This window comes from Schistocerca serialis, chromosome 2 (assembly GCF_023864345.2).
Source record: "Schistocerca serialis cubense isolate TAMUIC-IGC-003099 chromosome 2, iqSchSeri2.2, whole genome shotgun sequence".
Lineage (NCBI taxonomy): Eukaryota > Metazoa > Arthropoda > Insecta > Orthoptera > Acrididae > Schistocerca > Schistocerca serialis.
Genome location: NC_064639.1, coordinates 388,245,886 through 388,270,251, shown reverse-complemented (window position 1 = coordinate 388,270,251; position 24,366 = coordinate 388,245,886). Strand labels below are relative to the sequence as shown.

General features: G+C 38.6%; 1 protein-coding gene across 11 annotated transcripts in view; it reads left to right on the top strand.

Annotated features, from left to right (window-relative positions):
* Positions 1 to 24,366, top strand: part of LOC126457214 (mitogen-activated protein kinase kinase kinase kinase 5) — a 313,638-nt gene that overhangs the window by 152,152 nt on the left and 137,120 nt on the right. For 6 of the 11 annotated variants that reach the window (XM_050093329.1, XM_050093326.1, XM_050093330.1 and 3 more), the window contains one exon: positions 3,901 to 3,939. The exons of the other annotated variants lie outside the window; for them this stretch is intronic. In XM_050093329.1, coding sequence (XP_049949286.1) covers positions 3,901 to 3,939 — 39 coding nt within the window. The remainder of the gene's footprint in view (positions 1 to 3,900; positions 3,940 to 24,366) is intronic. 11 annotated transcript variants of the gene reach the window in all.

Below are 24,366 nucleotides of genomic sequence, written 5' to 3'. Positions count from 1 at the left end.
GAGGGAAGGAATCAGCAGGGGCGACCAAGCATATCGTACATGCAACAGATCATGAATGACATTGGATGTAACACATATGTGGAAATGAAGAGGACAGCAGAAAGAAGAGAGGCATGGCACTCTGATGCAAACCAACCTCAGGGTTAAACACCAGAAGAAGAAAGAAGAAGAAAATTGTTGTTTTTTGCCAGTTACAGTTTTTTTCTTATTTTGGTATTATTTTTCCAATATCAGTGTTATTTTTTCCAATTTGGTGCTGTTCTTTGCCAACTGCACTATTAGGTTTGACATCACATCATAGTAACAGGGAAAATGAACATACATTTTAACATTATACACGACTGAGGAAATAATAAGTCAAAATGCAGTTTCAGCATTCAATAACTAGCAGTTACGAAAATTGGTGAAGTGCCATTCTCAGATTTACAACCTTTTTATACACAAAAATGCCATATTTTGCAGTATTGCATAAAAATTTCTGATTTCACAATATTTCATTAAAAACTGCCAATTTTGAAATATTTCATTAAAAACTGCCAATTTCGTGTTATTTTACACGTTATCGTCTTCACAAAATTTTCCTGTCCCTAGTTATCAGACTCAAAATGCTAAAGGCTGTGGCACCCAGCTTGAGAAAATTGTCATTGTTGTAATTTCAAATGAATAAGCTCTTCGATTACTCTGTAAATGGATTTGACTATGTTTTGTTATGGGAGTTTAACTCCCAGATGAGTATGCAAAAGATTTTTGGACCACTCTCAGCAAATTATGGAATCGGTTTTCCATACGAGCATCAAGTGACTTCATCTATCATACTCTTCATACAATTTTGTACTGTACCCTGAAAAAATTTAAAACGAATTCTCCAACAATTGCAAGTCAGTTACTATTTTAGGTTCATAACAAAACTGATTTATTACAATAAACATCAGATATTGCTTCTGAACTAGGAAAATTTTTGATATTTACCAAGCACTGTCACCACATGTCTTGCAGATGTTGCTAATATCACATTATTATGAAGTTGTAGGGGTAAGGAGGAGTATGTCATTTGGTATTTTTGGGATGAGCTGTTTATGTGTACTTATTATGCATGTGTACATTATCAAATTTGTGGGTTGTATCCAGGGATGGCCTGAGAGCAACTGCACAGTAAATCTGATCTAATAATACCTGATTAAGAAAATGTGAGTGAATGGTGTCAGTGTCTTCTGCTTTGTTATGCTGCCGAATGACTATTGCTGCTGGTATTAAACATGGCTAGTATATTATTTACTGGAAGTGAGGTAGTCACATGTGCAGAGTAAGTATTCTGTAGCAGTGTGCCAGCCGTATTGGTTGTGGAAGTGTCATAAACAGAAAACAACTGAAATAAAAATACCAAATGTGTTTAAATCAATATCAACAAACCATATCTTGCTCACCTAAGCCTTTTACGTAATTTGTAATATTGATCAAACAGAAAATTCAGTCACATTGTTAAAATTACAAGAGAGACAGTGGCTGGCTGTTACTTACTTTCAGTAGGGGTACACATAGTACTGGTGATAGAAATAATCCTAGCTTTCTGAACTGTGTGTTCCTTGTTCAAGGAGAAAAAGATAAATTTACTGGAGTAATTTGGAAAAGGAGGGCGAATCATTCAGTTTGGAACAAAGTAAGGTGCTGCAGTGTTGAGATGCTAGTCGCTTTTTTAAGTGGATTGAGGTTCAAATTCCCACCCAGATTCAGTTTTTTATGGTTTCCTGAAATTGCTTAAGGTTTCGAAAAGTGCATGACTGATTTCACAGCCAGAGTATATTCTCTGTCTCTAATTATATCATTATCATCATCATCATCATCATCAATGGGAGTCTGTTCTTTGTAGGATGAGAAAGGCAAGGACACATTTTTGCCTCCTATGCATCCTTATAACAGGTGGATGTCATTCAGCCTAGGGTATGAGTGCATGTGCAGCCCCCCACCCACCCAACCCGTTTCCTAGCTTAGATTTTTTGCTGAAGAAGGGAAATACAGTTACAGATACTAGGGGTTACTATTGTATGCTTTGAAGTGAAGTGATTCTGTCAGCTGTATTGCTGATTGATAGTGTGCTGGGGTTTATCACACTTTTCTTTTTTTGTCTCATTTGTAATTCTTTATCGTGAAACTGCAACTAGAAGACTGTACTTGTGGGAGATTCTTCTTTCACGTGGCCCATGCATCAGAAAGTTCACATTCTAAATTGGAATGAGAGATCCACAGTTTGTAAAGCACTAATAGTGAAAGGCAGTTCTATAGAAAGAAGAAAGAAAGATGCATAAATCAAAATATTTGGCCCAGAACAAATAAAAGTGTTAAGTTGGACTTGTAATTAAACAATAAAAGAGAACAGATTTATGTATGGAGAACATGCATTGATTAAGCTTATGCATAGCTTGTTTCTATATATCAGATGCAGATGTATTTCATGCCTACAATACATTGCAGTTTTGAGGTACCAGTACGGACTAATTTATGTAAATGAAATTAAAATTGTTGCTGTACTCTTTTTTTACCTGACTTAAATCTGTTAGACCATTACAATTGGGTTCATCATTTAATGTGAAACGGTTTATAAGAAAATCTTACTATCGCAGTTTGAGGGGATTCATGTTTTATGCCAATCAGTGTTTGGTAAACACAGACAGTGCTAAAATTTAAAAGGTAACCAACAGTGCCATTCATTTTTTTTTTTTAAGGGAAAATATGTGCCCTCAGTTTTTCTGTTGTCTTTTGTTAGTGCTTGTATGTTCAAAATTTTCTCCGTATTAAAGTAATTCTCTTGTATCCTAATTATATTTTACAAGGCATCAGTGGCATCCTCAGCAAGGGGCACCCCCACCATTCACTGAGAAAAGTTCGTCACAAACCAAAGTTTCATTTTGCCACCAGACAGACGGATGTAGTACTTCAGTGGCAGTTTAAAGAAAGCCAGAACATATCATGGATATTTACTAGTAGCAAGCATACCCAGAGTCATTCAATTGCCAAATGTCAAAACTCTTTTGCCATTTACCCTGGAACTAAAAGAGTTACCCCCACTCTCCCTCCCCCCTTTGTCCTGTGGTCTCTCCACTCACTCATATTGCTCTTGCAAGAGGTGCATAACATGCTTTAAAAAACAAAAACAGCTATTCAAAGCAGAGTGAGTACAGATAAAAGGAAACAGTGCTTCTGGTCAGCTGCTGGATATTGCTGTATTATATTTTGGGGTAGGTGTACAACTGCAATGGGCTAAGTTTATGACAACTGAATGAGTGGCACAAGGGACAAGAAAATTGTAACAAAAACACATTTTTTAGTTACATAACACATTTTTTAATCTTTGTTTGGATTATAAAAAATGTACTAAACCAACTTTGAGTTATCGCCTTGTTATTCAGCAAGTTGTGTTATTAGTAAAAGGATGATGATGATATTTCAAGATACTATCCCAGTTTGAAGTAGAAAAGATCGTAGTGTGTTGATAAATGTGTAAAATATTATATCTGCATGAGTAAGTGTGAAGGAATGACAAGTTGTAATGATATTTGTGTTGTAATCATTGTGTGTGTGTGTGTGTGTGTGTGTGTGTGTGTGTGTGTTTAGCTTTGTGTGTTTCATCATTGTGCTTCTGAGTTTGTTGCATTAGAAAATTTGTTAGATGTGACAACACACTTTTTCTGTAATCCTTCTATCATGCCCGCTGCCCTTCGCCTTGGCTCTTCTGTCTTACACAATATTGCACCTCCGAATCTTACACTATATACTTTACAGTTTATTATTACTCATTATTTAAATTTATTTGATAGCTGTTTTTGAGCTTTTAATTTTTTAGTTTTTATTGATTTCAAAAGTTTTTTAACTTTCGTTTAGCAGCAATTTATTTTTCATCAACAGGAGTCTTTTGCAGTACATAGATGAAGAACTTATCCTGAGGTATGGTAACTTTTTATTATTGTTCATAATGTTCCTCAGTGTACTGCATGGCTTTAACAATGAAGGGGTCCTGATTGTTCTTCTGTGTGTATTTACTTAAAATTAAAAGTAAGTTAGCCCATTTGTAAGTAGTGGCTTGGAAGAGGATGCACTGCAATTACAGGTTGAAATACTTAGTGATGCTTCCTCTAATTTTGTGCTATATCACATTTGAAAGCAAAACTGATATGTGATAATGATGATTGCATTTTGCTTTTGATATAGGGACAGTTTTGCTGGTCACCAAGCACTGGTCTCATACATGTCCTACAAGTGTCACTAGTATCATGTTATTGTGCAGTTTCAGGGAGAGAAGGAGAGCGTGATTTGGTATTTTTAAGATGAGCTGTCTATCTGCACTGTTTCACAACTGCATGTTATGGATAGCCTTCTCCAAAAGAAATGTGGGCATAACTCTGCAACTTTGTGTAATTTGAATTGTTTAGCATGATATGCATCTATAACTCTGTTAATGTCTGCTGTGGATATGAAACTTGTCCTCACAGGATGGTGGCAGCTCGAAGTTCTTAGTTTAGGTATTATAAATAATAAAAATACAATGTGATACATGACCTCGTAGATGCGTTTTTCTTTCTTTCTATTTCTGTTGTCAAAAAAAAACTGTAAGTTATCAATAGATTCAGGGCAGACAATTAAAAGTGACTTTTATGGCAAAATTGACAGTTGAAATTAAAATAAAACCGGTAGTTAAAAAAAAAAAATACTAGAGAGAGGAAGTGACATTTTAATGAGTCATTTTATTGAGAAAATAGAAGCACCATTCTGAAACTGAAATCAGAGATCAGTAATCATGAATGTAATTGTTTGGCTTGGAAAAATATTTAATCTGTAATATTATTTTTGCGTGTTGACTGGAATGTGGTAAGAACTGTGTGTTTTCTGCACATAACATACATGAATGCTCAGTTATTCCCATGAGTAGGAAAACTTTGCACAGTTGGAGGTTAAACATTTTGACAGCACTAGTGTTATTACATATAGGGCAGTAGCACAGCTGGATGTGATGAAGGGAAGGAATAGCATCTGCTTTATTGAAAAAATTATTCCAGAATTTGTCTGTAGTGCTGTAGGTACATGACATGAAATATGTAGATCAGAATTTGCAAATAACAATTTGAAATTTGCTCCTCCTGAATTTAAGGCAAGTTTTCCAGCCAGTGCATCATTCACATTGTTGCAAAGAATTGTGAAAGTCACCATGTTGCATGGATGGCACTCCCACATTTGATACAATGTTGATGATCTAGTCCAGTTGGAATACTGTGTTGCTCACAGTTTACATCTATATCTACATCTATGGCTACACCTACATCTACATCTATACTCTGCAAACTACCATGATGTGCATGGTAGAGGGTATGTCCCATTGTACCAGTTATTAGGGTTTTGTCCTGTTCCATTCACTCATGGAGCGTGGGAAGAATGATTGTGTGAATACCTCTGTGCATGTGGTAATTATTCTGATCTTCTCCTCACAATCCATATGTGAGCGATACATAGGGGCTGTAGCATATATCTAAAGTAATCATTTAAAACTGATTCTTGGAACTTTGGTAATAGACTTTCTTGGGATAGTTTATGTCTGTCTTAAAGACTCTGCCAGTTCATTTCCTTCAGTATCTCTGAGACATTCTCCCATGGATTAAACAAACCTGTGACCATTTGTGCTACCCTTCTCTGTATACAATCAATATCCCCTGTTAGTCCTATCTCGTATGGGTCCCACACCCTTGAGCAATATTCTAGGATGGGTTGCATGAGTGATTTGTAAGCAATCTTTAGTGGACTGATTGCACTTCCCCAGTATTCTACCAACAAACTGAAGTCTACCACCTGCTTTACCCAAGACTGAACCTATGTGAGCATTCCATTTAATATTCCTGCAAAGTGCTACTCCCAGGTAAATGTATGAGTTGGTTGATTCCACCAGTGAATCATTGATGATATAGTCATAGGATACTACATTTTTTCGTTTTGTCAAGTGCAGAATTTTACAATTCTGTACATTTAGAGCAAGATCACAGTGTCTGCACCACATTGAAATCTTATCCACGTCTGACTGAAAATTTATGCAGCTTCTTCATTATAGATAACTGCATTATCTGCAAAAAGCCTGATATTACTATTAATATTGTCTGCAAGGTCATTGATATACAACAGGAGCAGAAACAGTCCCAGCACGCTTCTCAGGGGCACACCTGAAGTTACTTCATCTGACAGTAACTCTCCATTGTTATAACGTCAAGTTGAACACATATATTTCAAAACGACACAACACATATAAGTCACAGAGCAAGTTGACAAGCAAGACATGTGAACACGGTAACATTTGAATGAGCACTGAGTCCAAGTCTAGCGGCCGCTGGCTGGCTGGCCGCTTAGGTGGCGCGGCTGCTGCATGGCTGGCAGACAGCGCCGCATGTAGAGGACACGTGTAATTGCGTGGTGACACTTTGAATGATTGGCGAGTCACAACACTTTTCCCCCCTTTTGAAATTTTTTCACTGGTCTTGATGGAGGTGGCCTGTAGATTGCTAACGTCCATAGGTGTTGTTTGACTGGCCGTAAAGTCTCAAGGAGGAGGCTTCCCATACGGACAGAAGTGTCCCCGATGATAACGGGTCAAGATGACAGGAGACGTAGGGGTCGGGGAAGGCGAGACAGTGCATCAGCATTCGCATGTTGAGCCATCGGCCGGAAATAAATCTCATAATTGAAACGAGACAAGTAAAGAACCCAATGTTGGGGACAATTCTCACGTGAATGTTTCATAAAACACCACGTACATGAAGGAAGTTGCCGGGGGTGTTGCTGCAGTTTCTTAGCGGGTTGTTTATGGTTAGGCCGAGGCTGTGCGTGGGAGCGCACTGCAGCCACGTCAGCTGGCGGGGACGCACCGCACGCGTTGTCAACAGCGCACAGTGGTTATATTTCCCCGACATCACCCCACGCCTCTATTTGCACCCCCGTGGCACAAGAAGTTTCAAAAGACTGCGCGATGGAGAGGACTTCATCTAGAGTCGGATTTGCCAACTGAAGGGCACGTTGCTGAACTTCTTTGTCAGGCGCCGACCGGATAATATCATCCCGTACCATGGAATCAGCATAGGATTCTTTGTGAAGGTCAGGAACAAATTGACACTTTCGACTGAGGCTGTGAAGTTCAGCAGCCCAAGCGCAATAGGATTGATGCGGTTGTTTTTGACAATGATAAAAGGCAACATGAGAGGCTACCACATGCGTTTGCTTTTGAAAATAGACAGACAGAAGTGAGTACATTTCAGCAAATGACAAAGACCCAGGATCTTTCAAAGGAGCCAATTGTGACAACAACCGATACATTTGAGGTGAAATCCAGGAAAGGAACAGAGACTTACATGTTTGTTCATCCGTGACATGAAATGCCAAGAAGTGCTGTCGAAGACATTATTCATAATCAGACCAGTCTTCCGCCGTCTTGTCATGAGGAGGAAAAGGAGGTATAGCCAACAACGAGAAACACCCTGCATTTGACGCCGCAACGAAATCGCGAATCGCCGATGTTAGAAGGGTTTGCTGTTCAATGAGACCTTGCGATAGTTGCTCGACAGTAGCCATGGAAACCTGTGGGTCAACGATGAAAAGGAAAAATCCCATCCTCATCGCCAATTGTTATAACATCAAGTTGAACACATATATTTCAAAACGACACAACACATATAAGTCACAGAGCAAGTTGACAAGCAAGACATGTGAACACGGTAACATTCGAATGAGCACTGACTCCAAGTCTAGCAGCCGCTGGCTGGCTTGCCGCGTAGGTGGCATGGCTGCTGCATGGCTGGCAGACAGTGCCGCATGTAGAGGACGTGCGTAATTGCGCGGCGGCACTTTGAATGATCGGCGATTCATAACATCCATCCAAGATAATGTGCTGCGTCCTCAACCCAGTCACAAATTTCTCTTGATACCCCACATGATCATACTTTTGACAATAAGCATACATGCAGTTGAGAGTCAAATGCTTTTCAGAACTGAAAAAATACTGCCTTGATCCAGAGCTTTCAGTATGTCATGTGAGAAAAGTGTGAGTTGGGTTTCACATGATCGATGTTTTCGATGTCTGTGCTGGGTGGCATTGAGGAGGTCATTTTGTTCGAGATAGCTCATTGTGTTTGTGCTCAGAATATGTTCTAAGAGTCTACAACAGATCAATGCCAAGGATATTGGACAATAGTTTTGTGGATCACTTCTACTACCCTTCTTGTAGACGGGTGTGACCTGTGCTTTTTTCCAAGAACTGGACATGGTTTTTTGTTCGAGGGATCTACAATAGATTATAGTTAGAAGAGGGGCTAACTCAGCTGCAATTCAGTCTAGAGAGTGACAGGACTCCATCAGGACCTGGAGCTTTGCTCACTTTTAATGATTTCATCTGTTTCTCAACACTACTGATATTAATGCTAATTTCATTAATTTTTTCAGTGATATGAGGATTAAATTGAGGCAGTTTTCCTGGTCTTTCCTTTGTAAAGAAACATTTGAAAACAGAGTTCAGCTTTTGTTTTGCTACCCGCAATTTCGGTTCCTGACTCATTCGCTAGAGACTGGACACTAACTTTGGTGCTACTAACAGCATGTACATATTATCAGAATTTCTCTGAGTTTTGTAAAATGTCAGTTGACAGTACTCTGCTACAGTAGTTACTGAAGTCATCGCACATTACTCTCTTGACATCCAAACACGTTTCATTCAGCATCTCTCTTTCTATAGCCCTATGCTTTGTTTTACACATATTATGCAGTAACCTCTGTTTCTTTAGAAGTTTTTGTACAGTCACCATGGAGGTTACCTCCCACTATGAACTGTTTACTGGGTACATAAGTATCCAGTGCATGGTCAACTATTCTTGTAAACTTGAGCCAGAGTTCCTCCACATGCTCCTGACCTGTGCTGAAAGTTTCAAGTCCCTCACTGAGATATGACACTGCTGATTTTTTATCTAGTTTACTGAACACGCACAATTGTAGTTGCCACAACCACATCATGGTCACCGATACTTGTTTTTATGTGGACGTCCTCAAAGAGGTAAGGTCAATTTGTTGGTATTAGATCCAATACATTTCCATCATGAGTGAGGTCCTTAACTAACTATCTGTTCTAGGTAATTTTCAGAGAAGCCATTTAGTAAAGTTTCACATGATGTCTTATCATAACCGCCACTAACAAAACTGTAATTTTCCTGATTTATTGTTGGTTGATTAAAGTCTCCACCGATGATTACGGTATGATTGGGAAACTTGTTTAAAGTGAACTGAGGTTTTCCTTAAAGTTTTGAATTGCATCAGGAGATAACTCTGGTGGGTGATAGAAGGATCCAGTTGTTTTATGCTGACCGCCGATTCTAAGTCTTGCCCAAACAATCTCACATGCGGCTTCAGTTTCTACCTTGGTCGATTTGAGTTTTTTGTCTACTGTGACAAACGCACCAGCTCCATTCCCATTTGCCTATCCTTTCAATATACACTTAAACTTTCATCAAAAATCTCACTGCTATCAATCTTAGATTTTGACCATCTTTTGTACCTAGTATTGTGTGAGCTTCACTGCATTTCATGAGTGCTTCAAACTCTGGCTCTTTGTTGTGAATGCTTCGGCAGTTTACCCTTAGGATTTTTGTACTTTCCCCTGTGGGAGGCATTTCTTTCGATCTTACACTGATACTTTTGGGTTTTGTACAGCTGTCATTGTCTGGATTGGATGGAGAGTCACCTAATCTAAAAAACCCTTGTGTGCACACCACACACATTCAGCTACCTGAGTAGCAACCTCTGATGTGCAGTGCACACCTGGTCTATTTAGGCAGACCCTACAGTTCTCAACCATATGGTGCAAGTCCATGAAGTTGCAGCCTATCTGGTCACGGAATGTTCTGAGTCTCTGGTTCAGCCCTTCCACTCGAATTATAACCAAAGGGCCTCAGTGAACTAGTGTTTTGAAATCACAATAAAATACAAAAAAGTGGCTAGGAAATTTTTTGGAAATTTGTGGTAAGGTCTTATGGGACCAAACTACTTAGGTCATCAGTCCCTAAGCCTACATCCAATTAATCTGACTTAAACTAACTTACTCTATGGATAACACACACACCCATCCCCAAGGGAGGACTCGAACCTCTGAGGGGGGGAGTGGCACGGACCATAACGGGACGCCTCAGATCATGCGCGGCAGTGGCTAGGATATCTGGCTCTCACCCAGGAGGCCTGGACTCGATTCCCGGTACCAGAAATCCACATTTTTTTTTTGCTCCTTTTATGTGACTTGTACCAACGATCAGTTCTGTGGCAATTCTGCAAATTGTGAGCTACGTTGAAACTCCATGCACAAGTCTGGTCTTCTCAACCTTCTCTGCCAGTCACTGGAATAACCCAAGAATGACCTCAGAGCCCAGACAACAGGCATCATTTGTTCCAGTGTGGACCACAGTCTGCAGCTGATGCACTCTGTTCCTTCAACAACTGCTGGGACAGCCTCTTCAGCATATTAAATGAGGCGCCCCCCCCCCCCCCCCCCCCCCCCAGGCATGCACACTGAGTGCACCTGGTGTCCTTTCCTGTCCCTTCCAGCCATTTCCTGAAGGGGTACCATCATTTGCTGTACGTTTGAGCTGCTGATGATTAATAGACCCTTACTCTTTTGTAATGTGTTAACAAGAGGAGGGAAGTCTTCATCCAGTTTCTGCTCCTCTTTGAAAAGAAGCTTTTGAAGAAAATTATAATTGGCATGTTTGATCATATGAAATTCAACAGTTTCTGTTACTAGATGGTATTCTACACAGCCAACAAAATTAATTTAATATCATACTAATAAAGTCTCACATGAACCATGTACCTCATCACGGCGGCCGGGTGTGTGAGAGTCAATGATATAGATAGCTGTACTGAGGGTAACTGTGGTGAGACATGAATAATGTATGATTCCTGAAGAGGGACAGCAGCTTTTTCAGTAGTTGCAAGGGCAACAGTCTTGTTTGACTAATGTGGCCTTGTAACATTAGCCCACATGGCCTTGCAATGTTGGCTCTGCAAACGACTGAACAAAGCAAAGGAACACTACAGCATGTTATATTTCCCAAGAACATGCAGCTGTGCTGTATGGTTTTATGATGATGGTTATTTAGGGAAAGAAATTTATTTATCAAAATTGCCCTTTATGGCAGAATTGCTGTATGGTTTTATGGTGATGGCATCTTCTTGAGTAAAATATTCCACAAATAAAATAGTCTTTTGTTCAGACCTCTAGGCAGAGACTACTCAGGAGTGTGTCTTTTTTATTTATTTACAATAGCTCTGTTACATTAATTGTAATACTACATGTGTGTGTGTGTGGGGGGGGGGGGGGGTGGGGGGGGGGGTAGTGTAGTATTTGTGTTGTATGGTGGTGGTGGTGGTGGTGGTGGTGGTGGTGGTGGTGAGAGAAGAGAGAGGGTGAAACCAGTCTCCGGCACATAGCCTACTCCTCACGCCTCGCAAATAGCACCAAGGGGACCTTCAAAGCTTAATGTCCCAATCTGACAGATTGATCACCATAAACTGTCTTACATGCTCTCACTTCATGAGACACTGTGCAGAGGTTTGGTATTGAAACCAACATTTCTAATTGACAATTGTTAATACTCTTCTTTTGCAGTGTTTGCATTCATTGCTGTCTTTTGATTATTACTCTCCTTCATGCATTCAGATGAGAGATGACTGCATTCATTGCTATTGAAGCATTCCCTTCCCTTGCTCTTGTGGTTTATCATCATCATCATCATCATCATCATCATCATTACCGCCATCCTCTTCACATTCTATGTTCTCATTAATTTTCAACACAGATTTGGATGAATCATAACAAATTTCAGTATGGTAGTAACTTCATTTCTTGCCCCATTATCTATACATAATATATTGCAGATAGCTCCCAATTCCAGTTGTAAAAAAGACACTTCAATACCTGACTTACCTTCAGTTTTGCCAGGTATTGATTGAAAATTACATCAGAAAATTCCCTCAGATGATTCTGATAAGATTTCATTCTGGAACTCTTTCAAAAATCAGCTTATGTAAAGCTTTAACCAGAGCAGAGATTACATTTTTATTTACTTTTAGATTTTGTCTAACATTGGCATTTCTAGATATTTTATCAGCTTGTTTCAACCGTCACTTTTCCAAAATACACCATATGAATCTGTTAAAATATCTTAAAATTGATGTGTAGATAAACCAGCCATTATGACCTACAACTCTGTGCCCCCCTTCAAACTTGTTTCATCTAATAGTTTTTGTTTACTTGGCTGTTCCTCCTTTAGTCACAACCTTTAAAATTGCTCCTCATGTTGTTCTGCTGCTGCCAATCATCATTAAAAATAATACATGTGATCGAGTGAGAGAGCACAGTGATAAACACACTAGACTTGCATTTGGGAGTTAAATGGTTCAACTCCCCATCTGTTCCTTCCAGAATTAGGTTCTCCTTGATTTCCTTAAATGAAGGTAAATGCTGAGATGGTTGTTCAATAGAATCGGACGGCCAGTTTTCTTCCCCATCCTTCCCTAATCTGAGCTTGTGCTTTGTCTCTAATGGCTTCATTGTTGACAGGATGTTAAACACTAATCATCCCTGCCTCCTTCCATCCGTCCTTCCTTCCTTGAATGCCTAAAACTGCATCATCAGCTGAGTGAATGGTGATAGCATAATTAGGAGCTATGTAAAATTCACAGAAAATCCCCAATGGCATTACCATATTTACAGGATATAAGATGTACCTTAATTTTCAAGCAATTTTTTTAAAAATAACATTTTTACCAAAGCCAGACTTAAAAAAAAAAAAGACCCCTTAGCTTATAGAACTGAACTAGCCTCTAAAATCCCCAAAAATTGTCATCTTAACATTCTTCTTCTTCTTCCTCTTCCTCGTCACCTTTGTCCTCTTCATATATAAGATGGTCATTACTGCCATCAAGAGCGTGACTTCTGCAGTGCTTCTTGAAAGGTTTAACAATAATGTATTCTAGCAAATTAAAAGTGCTAGTTTGCTTTTGTTCTACAGTGTTACTTCCATTCTGTTAAATTGTTTTCGGCTTACAAGGCCATCTTCAGACCTTTAGTGAGAATTGTCACCAAAGAAGTGACTTCTTTGGTGATTATACTAGTAAATGTCTGAAGATGGTCTTGTAAGCTGAAAACCGGTTAACACAATAAAAGTAATACTGCATAACAAAAGCAAACTAGCACTTCTCATTTATTATAATGTTGTTCTACCAAGAACTGACAGAAGGTTCAGTTAACATAATAATATATTCTCTCACTCTAGACCACAACTGTTTTATCCACTGAAACACTTGTTTGATTGTAGGTTGTTTTAAAGCTTCCTTCGACATGAATTCACGTTGTGTTTCATCCATCATCCAGTTTTTCCATTACTCTCTCATATAAACTTTGAACGGTTTATTTATGGAGGATGCAGCCGTGTAGTAAGTCCTCTGGGGATAACAGAAAGCTCTTTATTTCGGTGTCTCAATTTCTCTTTCACAGAGTTTTTCAAATGACTGCTAAACTGATCTAGCACAGGAAGAGAACTCTTCTTCAATAAAGCACCTTTCATTCTCTCTCACACACTGTTAATCCATAATGTCATACCAGTCTCGTCCATCCAGTCCTCGTCATCTACAAGAACAATAATGCCTGGTGGTATTGAGAAGGTTTTGGCGTTGTTTTGCACTTGAAAATGATCATTGGATTAAGTTTAGTACTGTCAGCACAACATGAAAGGACAACACTCTAGTGCGTTTCTTCATGTTCATTTGTTGTAGTTACAGTTTTGACATCTATCATGGCAACAGTTCTTTTACTTGGCACATCAAATGTCAGAGGAGTTTCGTGCATGTTCCCTATTTGGCGATGGGAAGATAATATTTTCTCTTCATACTCTTGTATCATTTGCAGAGATATTTTGGTTTTGGTTTGCATGATAAGTCCATAACACTTCATAAAACTGTAACACCAACCAACTCCACCCTCCAAGTGCGGTGAAGTTCCACTGTAGCACTATCGGAAGAGTGTGTATTTGAATCATTTTTGTGTTAATTCCAGTGCCATTTTGTTGGCGTCCTTGAATCTATTTCAATACATTATCTTCTAGTTTTGGCCATTTTTCATTCAGTCATCCATTTACACATTTACTCTTACTCAAGCTTGTGAATCCCCATAACTCTATTCGTTGCATCGGTGCTCTGCTGCCATTTGAATCCAGTGTTGCCAGATGGAGATAGGTTTCCTGCAGCATCAAATATGTGGCCATTTTTAAGACTGGCAGAAATTTTAAATCAAACACTGGCCTTTTTATATTAACTTCAAGTATAAGATGCACATGAATTTTGGAGAAAAGTTTTCAAAGAAAATAGTGCGTCTTATAATCCATAAAGTGTGGTATTATTATCACATATATTTGAGTATATTTCTTATGAATCAGAATATAAAATAGTAGTTGTGTGCTTCAGTTTTTTCTGGATTAAACTTAGTGATACTGAGGCATTACATACGTGATTGAGGAGAGTAAATGAATGTGCAGAATAGAATATTGGTTATTTACTAGGAATATTGTCAGCACCACACAAGATTTTTGTATCAAAGGAGAGGATTATATTCTTGATTTATTTGAAAGAGGGTGAAATGACTGTGATTTGGTGATATGCCCATGGAATTGTTTTTTTTACTTGTACTCAGTTGGTTTCTCTCTTGAATGGACAACAAATATCATATGAGTTACCTCTGATAAAGTACTGATAAAATATTTGTTAGTTCCTTATGTTTTTCAATAGAGTGCTGTATTTCTTACTACATGAAATCTGTCCTATATCTTTTACAATCCCAACCATTTTACATTGTTTCATTATTGCTCACATGACCTGTGGATGCATGTTGTGAAGCTTAACCATAAAGTAAAGCAACATTACTTTGGGAAACATAACAACTGTAGTTTCCTCTTGCTTTCAGCTGTTTACAATAATAGCATATCAAGGCCTTGTTGTCTAATGCTACAAGGGCAGGACAGTCACTCAGGCTGTTGCCACTGCAACTACAGAAAAAGCTGCTGTCCCCTTTGAGACACTATATGTTAGTTTGGCCTCTCCACAGGTACCATTCCATTATGGTTACCCCCTACAGTATAACTATCAGTATTTTTGAGGTACACAAGGTACCTCACTATGTAATGTATGTACTTCAGTGTTTTATATTAGAATTGATGCTTGGCACATAGTACACATAACTCCAATTACCTTACCAAAGGAGTGCCCTAAGATTCCTTGTTACGTGGTTGTTAGTCTCAGTAACTGTTTTTCATGACACCATTTTGGTTTATGACTACATTCATAATCACTACTCCTGCATCATTGCCAGAGAAGCCATTCATGTGTGCTTATTTATGTTGTTTGAGTTTTACTGAATAACATGTTATATATTAATTAATACTATTCTGCATACTTTTGATGGATAAATTTTAGAGACAGATGAAGTCGTAACTGCTTAGTGGCATTATCATATCATTTTATCAAAATCTTTCAAACTATTTGTGTCCAATAAATGACACTGCAAAATTTCATTATTATATGTGTGATGATAGACACTTATTCACTAGATATTTCTAATGTTATATTTTATCCTGGATTTACCATTGATGTACAACAGAGGGTCAAGTTTTGCATGGAAATTAAGAAAATTTATGCATGGGGTTAAATATATTGTAATAACTATTAATGCAATAGTAAATAACAACATTACACAGGGAAATGCTTCCTTGTGTTGATCTGAGAAAAAACTATTTTGTCAATAAATTTGTTTCATTTTTACATACCTGACAGTTCATACTTTCTTCTTGTCTCTAATTCAGAAATAAGCTGCAGTTTTATGGTCCTCTATATTCAGTATGTGTTTATGATGTCTTTGTACAGTTGTTGTTGTTGTTGTTGTGGTCTTCAGTCCAGAGACTGGTTTGATGCAGCTCTCCATGCTACTCTATCCTGTGCAAGGATCTTCATTTCCCAGTACCTACTGCAGCCTACATCCTTCTGAATCTGTTTAGTGTATTCATCTCTTGGTCTCCCTCTACGATTTTTACCCTCCACACTGCCCTCCAGTACTAAATTGGTGATCCCTTGATGCCTCAGAACATGTCCTACCAACCGATCCCTTCTTCTAGACAAGTTTTGCCACAAACTCTTCTCCCCAATTCTATTCGATACCTCCTCATAAGTTATGTGATCTACCCATCTAATCTCCAGCATTCTTCTGTAGCACCACATTTCGAAAGCTTCTATTCTCTTCTTGTCTAAACTATTTACTGTCCACTTTTCACTTCCATACATGGCTACACTCCATACAAATACTTTCAGAAATGACTTCCTGCCACTTAAATCTATACTTGATGTTAACAAATTTCTCTTCTCCAGAAACACTTTCCTTGCCATTGCCAGTCTACATTTTATATCCTCTCTACTTTGACCATCATCAGTTATTTTGCTCCCCAAATAGCAAAACTCGTTTACTGCTTTAAACATCTCATTTCCCAATCTAATTTCCTTAAGGATCACCCGATTTAATTTGACTACATTCCATTATCCTTGTTTTGCTTTTGTTGATGTTCATATTATATCTTCCTTTCAAGACACTGTCCATTCCATTCAGCTGCTCTACCAGGTCCTTTGCTGTCTCTGACAGAATTACAATGTCATCGGCGAACCTCAAAGTTTTTATTTCTTCTCCATGGATTTTAATTCCAACTCTGAATTTTTCTTTTGTTTCCTTTACTGCTTGCTCAATATACGGGTTGAATAACATTGGGGATAGGCTACAACCCTGTCTTACTCCCTTCCCAACCACTGCTTCCCTTACATGCCCCTGGACTCTTATAACTACCATCTGGTTTCTGTACAATTTGTAAATAGCCTTTCGGTCCCTGTACAGTTGTAGTGCATAAATATATAAACAGGCAAGAAATTCATTAATTGTTTTTTTTTAGTGCTGTGGTATTCTGGCATGTCGAAGTAGAATACCAGAGGGAGAAAAATATGTACGAGACTACCGCTGCCAAAGAACAAGGTGTCAGCTTTCATTGATTTTGGTCTTTTAGTATTTTTTTCTTTTTCTTCTTTTTCATGGTCTGTTCTTGTACACTTGTGGTTGTTATGTGGAATAATTCATCTATTTCTGTTAATTCTTCCACCTGATACTCAAGATTTTTTTTAGAAAGGACTGTGTAATTGCAAATTGATTTTATTTAGTTTCATACTGGCTACAGTATATGGCAATTAGAGTGTAGTTGCCATGGAGTTCTCTCTTTTGTAAATTTCATTACCTCAAAATGGAGTTCTGTAGATCTTGATACTCTCGTACTCTTCATAAAAAGAATAAATGTTGCCTAGAGTTAGTCTGTTTGACAGGTGAATAGTTCACACACTCACTGCAGACTTTAAAATTACACTGTATTCATTGTTCTTACTGTTTTTGCAGTATGTTATTTGGGCATTGTAATGTTATAGCTGTTGTTATTTCATATTCGACTGAGTGCTGGGGAGTTGATGTTTTCTAGCATATTATAACATTTTTGTCTTCATACAGATCACATGGTATAGCATATTGTATGATGCCACAAGATTTGACACAGTCACTAATTTCCAGCATTTTTACTATGCTGTTTCTACAAATATACTTTCAAAATGCATTTTTGATTACTTTTTGGCACAGTGGCATTTAATTTTGTTTTCATATATGTAAAATATCTGGAAAAGTGCAAGGTGCTGCCTCATGAAAGGAATTTGCAACTGGAAACCAGAATCATACCATTTTGTCATATATCAGCCTGTTAGTAATGAGAAGTTATTGAAATGATTAAATAAAAGTCAGCTAACTGAAATGAAGCCAAATGCTCTAAAGGGCTGCTGGGTTGGTGAAATGTTGCAACTTTATCAATTACTTCAAATTGTGGGTTAACTATAGCCTGTCACACGCGTAAAAATATGTGAAGTGTGTGTCATATAGGACAGTAAAAGTCCCAGGGTATATTCACCCCAATATTATATTCTGTGCACACCATAAAAACCATAGTAAACCTGTATCCAGACTGCAATATGTATCCGGCCACTGCGGCCAAGCGGTTCTAGGCACTTCAGATCGGAACCGTGCTGCTGCTACGGTCACAGGTTCGAATCCTGCCTCGGGCATGGATGTGTGAGATGTCCTTAGGTTAGTTAGGTTTAAGTAGTTCTGGGGGACTGATGATCTCAGATGTTAAGTGCCATAGTGCTTAGAGCCATTTGAACCATTTGAAATATGTATAACAACTCTGTTGCTTTTCATTTTGGTTGGCATGCATATTTTGAAGTAACTCAAGCATGTATGCAAATGCATAGCTTTGTTATAAATTAAAAATTGTAATTTAATGTAGAAATATTGGTATATAGCTACTACTAATACTTTCAGAAAACCGTTAGACACAAACAAGAAGTCTCATTGATGATGATTTTCCAGAAGAATGTGACAATTAAAAACATTTAATTCACTAATTGGATAAAATTCAGCAGCTCATCAAAATGATCTTCATATACTTTAATGTTGTGAACATACTGAATATGGTGTGTATAATGACTAACTCAACTCTTTGTAAAGTTTTGTTTGATTTTCACCCTATCACTTTTTGTAATATGTGTTGGCTCACGTGGCCACCTTCAGATGCTATAATAGCAATGTATATATATATATATATATATATCTCTGTGTGTGTGTGTATATACACACACACACATTGCTATTATAGCATCTGAAGGTGGCCACGTGAGCCAACACACACACACACACACACACACACACACACACACATATATATATATATATATATATATATATATATATATATATATATATATATATATATATAGTTATAATAGAGGGAAACATTCCACGTAGGAAAAATATATCTAAAAACAAAGATGATGTGACTTACCAAATGAAAGTGCTGGCAGGTCGACAGACACACAAACATACACACAAAATTCAAGCTTTCGCAACAAACGGTTGCCTCATCAGGAAAGAGGGAAGGGGAGGGAAAGACGAAAGGATGTGGGTTTTAAGGGAGAGGGTAAGGAGTCATTCCAATCCCGGGAGCGGAAAGACTTACCTTAGGGGGAAAAATGGACGGGTATACACTCGCACACACACACATATCCATCCACACATATACAGACACAAGCAGACATATTTAAAGACAAAGAGTTTGGGCAGAGATGTCAGTCGAGGCAGAAGTGCAGAGGCAAAGATGTTGTTGAATGACAGGTGAGGTATGAGTGGCGGCAACTTGAAATTAGCGGAGATTGAGGCCTGGTGGATAACGGGAAGAGAGGATATATTGAAGAGCAAGTTCCCATCTCGGGAGTTCGGATAGGTTGGTGTTAGTGGGAAGTATCCAGATAACCCGGACGGTGTAACACTGTGCCAAGATGTGCTGGCCGTGCACCAAGGCATGTTTAGCCACAGGGTGATCCTCATTACCAACAAACACTGTCTGCCTGTGTCCATTCATGCGAATGGACAGTTTGTTGCTGGTCATTCCCACATAGAATGCGTCACAGTGAAGGCAGGTCAGTTGGTAGATCACGTGGGTGCTTTCACACGTGGCTCTGCCTTTGATCGTGTACACCTTCCGGGTTACAGGACTGGAGTAGGTGGTGGTGGGAGGGTGCATGGGACAGGTTTTACCCCGGGGGCGGTTACAAGGGTAGGAGCCAGAGGGTAGGGAAGGTGGTTTGGGGATTTCATAGGGATGAACTAAGAGGTTACGAAGGTTAGGTGGACGGCGGAAAGACACTCTTGGTGGAGTGGGGAGGATTTCATGAAGGGTGGATCTTATTTCAGGGCAGGATTTGAGGAATTCGTATTCCTGCTGGAGACTTCCTCAAATCCTGCCCTGAAATGAGATCCGTCCTTCATGAAATCCTCCCCACTCCACCAAGAGTGTCTTTCCGCTGTCCACCTAACCTTCGTAACCTCTTAGTTCATCCCTATGAAATCCCCAAACCACCTTCCCTACCCTCTGGCTCCTACCCTTGTAACCACCCCCGGTGTAAAACCCCTCCCACCACCACCTACTCCAGTCCTGTAACCCGGAAGGTGTACACGATCAAAGGCAGAGCCACGTGTGAAAGCACCCACGTGATCTACCAACTGACCTGCCTTCACTGTGACGCATTCTATGTGGGAATGACCAGCAACAAACTGTCCATTCGCATGAATGGACACAGGCAGACAGTGTTTGTTGGTAATGAGGATCACCCTGTGGCTAAACATGCCTTGGTGCACGGCCAGCACATCTTGGCACAGTGTTACACCGTCCGGGTTATCTGGATACTTCCCACTAACACCAACCTATCCGAACTCCCGAGATGGGAACTTGCTCTTCAATATATCCTCTCTTCCCATTATCCACCAGGCCTCAATCTCCGCTAATTTCAAGTTGCCGCCACTCATACCTCACCTGTCATTCAACAACATCTTTGCCTCTGCACTTCTGCCTCGACTGACATCTCTGCCCAAACTCTTTGTCTTTAAATATGTCTGCTTGTGTCTGTATATGTGTGGATGGATGTGTGTGTGTGTGCGCGCGAGTGTATACCCGTCCATTTTTCCCCCTAAGGTAAGTCTTTCTGCTCCCGGGATTGGAATGACTCCTTACCCTCTCCCTTAAAACCCACATCCTTTCGTCTTTCCCTCCCCTTCCCTCTTTCCTGATGAGGCAACAGTTTGTTGCGAAAGCTTGAATTTTGTGTGTATGTTTGTGTTTGTTTGTGTGTCTGTCGACCTGCCAGCACTTTCATTTGGTATATATATATAAAGTTATGTTAAGACCTTAAAACAAACAAAAAGTTTTTGCTAAGTGTACTTGTGAGTTAAGTAAAGTGCCATTGAAAAACACGTAATCATACCTACGGGCAGCATTCGGTGAGCAAATGTCCATACATTGTCAAATTAAACTTATACCAAAAATCAGAGGATGGCATAAATATAACTAAGTGTACTTTTCTTTCTCAAGTCTTTGCATAGATGCGCATTTCCTCTATAAGACTGTCTTTACTTTTAAAAACCATAAAATATGTTGAATTTAAATTAATATTTCAATCAGTTATCTGTAAAATGTAAAATCCGTGTACAGGTCATTAAAGCAGTAAAAACCATACTTAAAAAGAATAAGTTCTTTACAATAAAAGAAACAAAGGAGCAGTCCTTGTGGTAAGTATTTCCGACGGCTGGTGGTGCTGCAATTTGGGCTACTAGATGTTTATGACACTACCCATAAGTTCAGAAGAGGCAACAGAGACCAGACAACAAGGATCACTTGCTGCTGCAGGTCGCTGGTACTCCTGTTCCACCTCCAAGTCATTCACGTTAGCTGGGCACATTCATGGAAGGGAAAATATGGTACGGTACAGCTCTCGGTCACAGGGATGCCCCAGCTCCAGCTGTAGCATGCATGCAGGATGCAGTGATTACCTCAGCTAAATATATCATTGTCAGTATTAAAATATGCACCTGTTGCAAACTCATTCTGCTGATTGAGGAGTTTGTCAAGTTTCTCCTGTTTTGTAATATGAGTCTTGAGTAGTTCTAACATATTGGACCATTTACGTTTTTCATCTCTGTGTAAAATTTGTAGTTTTTTGTCACTGTTACGAATATTATGTACCTTCTGTCACATACATAAGCCTAATGCTGTTTTATTCCTGACATAGCAGTGCCCCTTAAATCTCAAGTAAAAGACCTGCCTGTCTGGCCGATATAGCTTTTTTCACAGTCATAGCGTGATATTTTATAGACACAAGATTTCCCATATGTATTATTCTTATGGGGTACATTGTGACACACTTATGTTTTTATAATATATAATGTCCTAAACGCTATTTTAACCTCATTACTCTGGAATATGTATTCAGTTTTATCTAACATTTTGCCTATGCATTTCTTAGAGGCATAGAGGCATAGTTGACCTCATCGGATGCCATCTGTTCATGTGGCTTAATTCTCTTCTTTATATACATTTTAATCTTGTTACATATGATGTACAAAATTTCCACATCATGTTCATTTGCAAGGGCAACCTGTCTTAATGTGCCGATTTCTTTCTTCATTTAGCTTGGCATAATGGAAACAATATAATTCTATGTATTACAGGGTAAAAGTATACTTGTTTCTGACGTACAGGATGATTGGAATGGGTATTGATAATCGTTCCTGTACATGTTAGTTTATTATATATTAGAAATGCTTGTCTGCTGTTTTTGTTATAAATTGTCAAATATAATAAATATCTTTCGATATATTTGATGTTCCATTGTGAATTTTGTTCAAATGGTTCATATGACTCTGAGCACTATGGGACTTAACATCTGAGGTCATCAGTCCCCTAGACTTAGAACTACTTAAACCTAACTAACCTAAGGACATCACACACATCCATGCCCAAGGCAGGATTTGAACCTGCGGCCGTAGCAGCAGTGCGGTTCCAGACTGAAGTACCGAACCGCTCGGCCACAACGGCCGGCTGTGAATTTTGTCTAGGAATTCATGTGGCTCTCTCTCTCTCTCTCTCTCTCTCTCTCTCTCTCTCTCTCTCTCTCTCTCTCTCTCTCTTTTTTTTTTTTTTAGCCAGATTCTGTATTTGCATTGCTTCCTCTGTAAACAATAGTTGTGCCAGTGGCATACCTTTTATAGTACATTATGTTGGCACCACAGTCTGGATTCACCTTTTCTAGCTGATTAAAAAAAATATCTGCTGTGGTACCCACTAAGCACTTTACCACAGCGAGTCCATCACTCAGTTGTATGTATATAATTCACTTGCATTTGGTATTACATTGAGTCTGACAGTGCTTGAACATTTTTTCGTCAAATGATAGCCATAGGTATGATTCACATGTGTTTTAATAGCACTTTACTTAACTCAGAATTAGACCTAGTTAAAAAATTTTTACTTATTTTAAAGTCTTAATATAACTTCTTTTAAAAAGTTTTTCCCCAGTTATAGCCTCTGAGGGTGGCTACTGTGCACTGTCAAGGGTTATGATAGTGCCACAAAAAGTGATAGTGTCAAAAATAAACCAAACTTAACAAGAAGTCAATCACTGTCTCCTTAAAAGGACTGTCGTTTTCATCTGTATATGCTTGTGAGGATGAATGCATATCTGTTTATAATTTGTGAGCACACTGTCATGTCCTATTTTATGTTACTTGCAGTGTTTTAAAATAAACAGATTTCGGATATGAGCTCTTAGCTGTTGTCGCATTAGTGAAAACTTGTTAGACTACTGTCTGGACCTCGAAAGTTTTTGATTGCAAATTATTTGCTGGTAGGTTGATTGCGTAAAATTTTGATTGATGACGGTGTCTTATACTCCAGCCTGTACTGGGAGCAATCACAAATTTAGTCTTACATAGAGAATGCAGTAAGAATGAAAGGCTTATTCAGAAGATGCAAAAAGAATCAGAGGAGGGGCTGAAAACTAGTTCAGAATTGTTGCCATATTAATGTCTGTGCATAGTGTTAAGATATTGTTGATATATGTTACACTTCAGAATTTATCTGATCGTTGCAGAGTAATTCTGAAAACTTCTTTAGTGGTCACAACTGTTGAAATGTAACAAAATTATATAATCAACTCTAGTAATTTATTTTGAATTTCATGTGCAAATTTCTTTTCAAATGTACTCACTATCTTTTTGCAACTGCAGGACGCAAACCAACCATTAATTTTATTTTTGAACAGTGATTAGTAATGCAATAAAGTAAAATATATGTGCTTGAAGAAAACATATTTGATGGTAAAGTGTATGAAACCTTCAGTGTAGAGGTAGTTAACTTCCAGAGAATGGAGATGTAGCAAGTTTATGTATACAGAATAATGTCAAGGAGAAATTTTTCAAATGTTTTCAAACCTATGTATTTATTTTACAAACATATGTAGCAATTTGTACATGTTTGTAAATACTCTGCAAGCCGCCATATGATGCATGGTGGAGGGTACCTTATACCACTGTTAGTCCTTCCCTTTCCTGTTCCACTTGCAAATGGAATGAGGGAAAAATGACTGTCCATGTGCTTCTGTATGAGCCCTAATTTCTCTTATCTTGTCCTCCTGGTCCCTAAGCAAAATGGACGTTGACAGTCAAGCACAAATGCCAGTTCTGTAAATTTTCTCATTAGTGTTTTGTGAAAAAACACCATCTTCCATTTGTGTTTATTAGGCATTTCTGTAATACTTGCTTGTTGACTGAACCTATTAGTAACAAATGCAGCAACA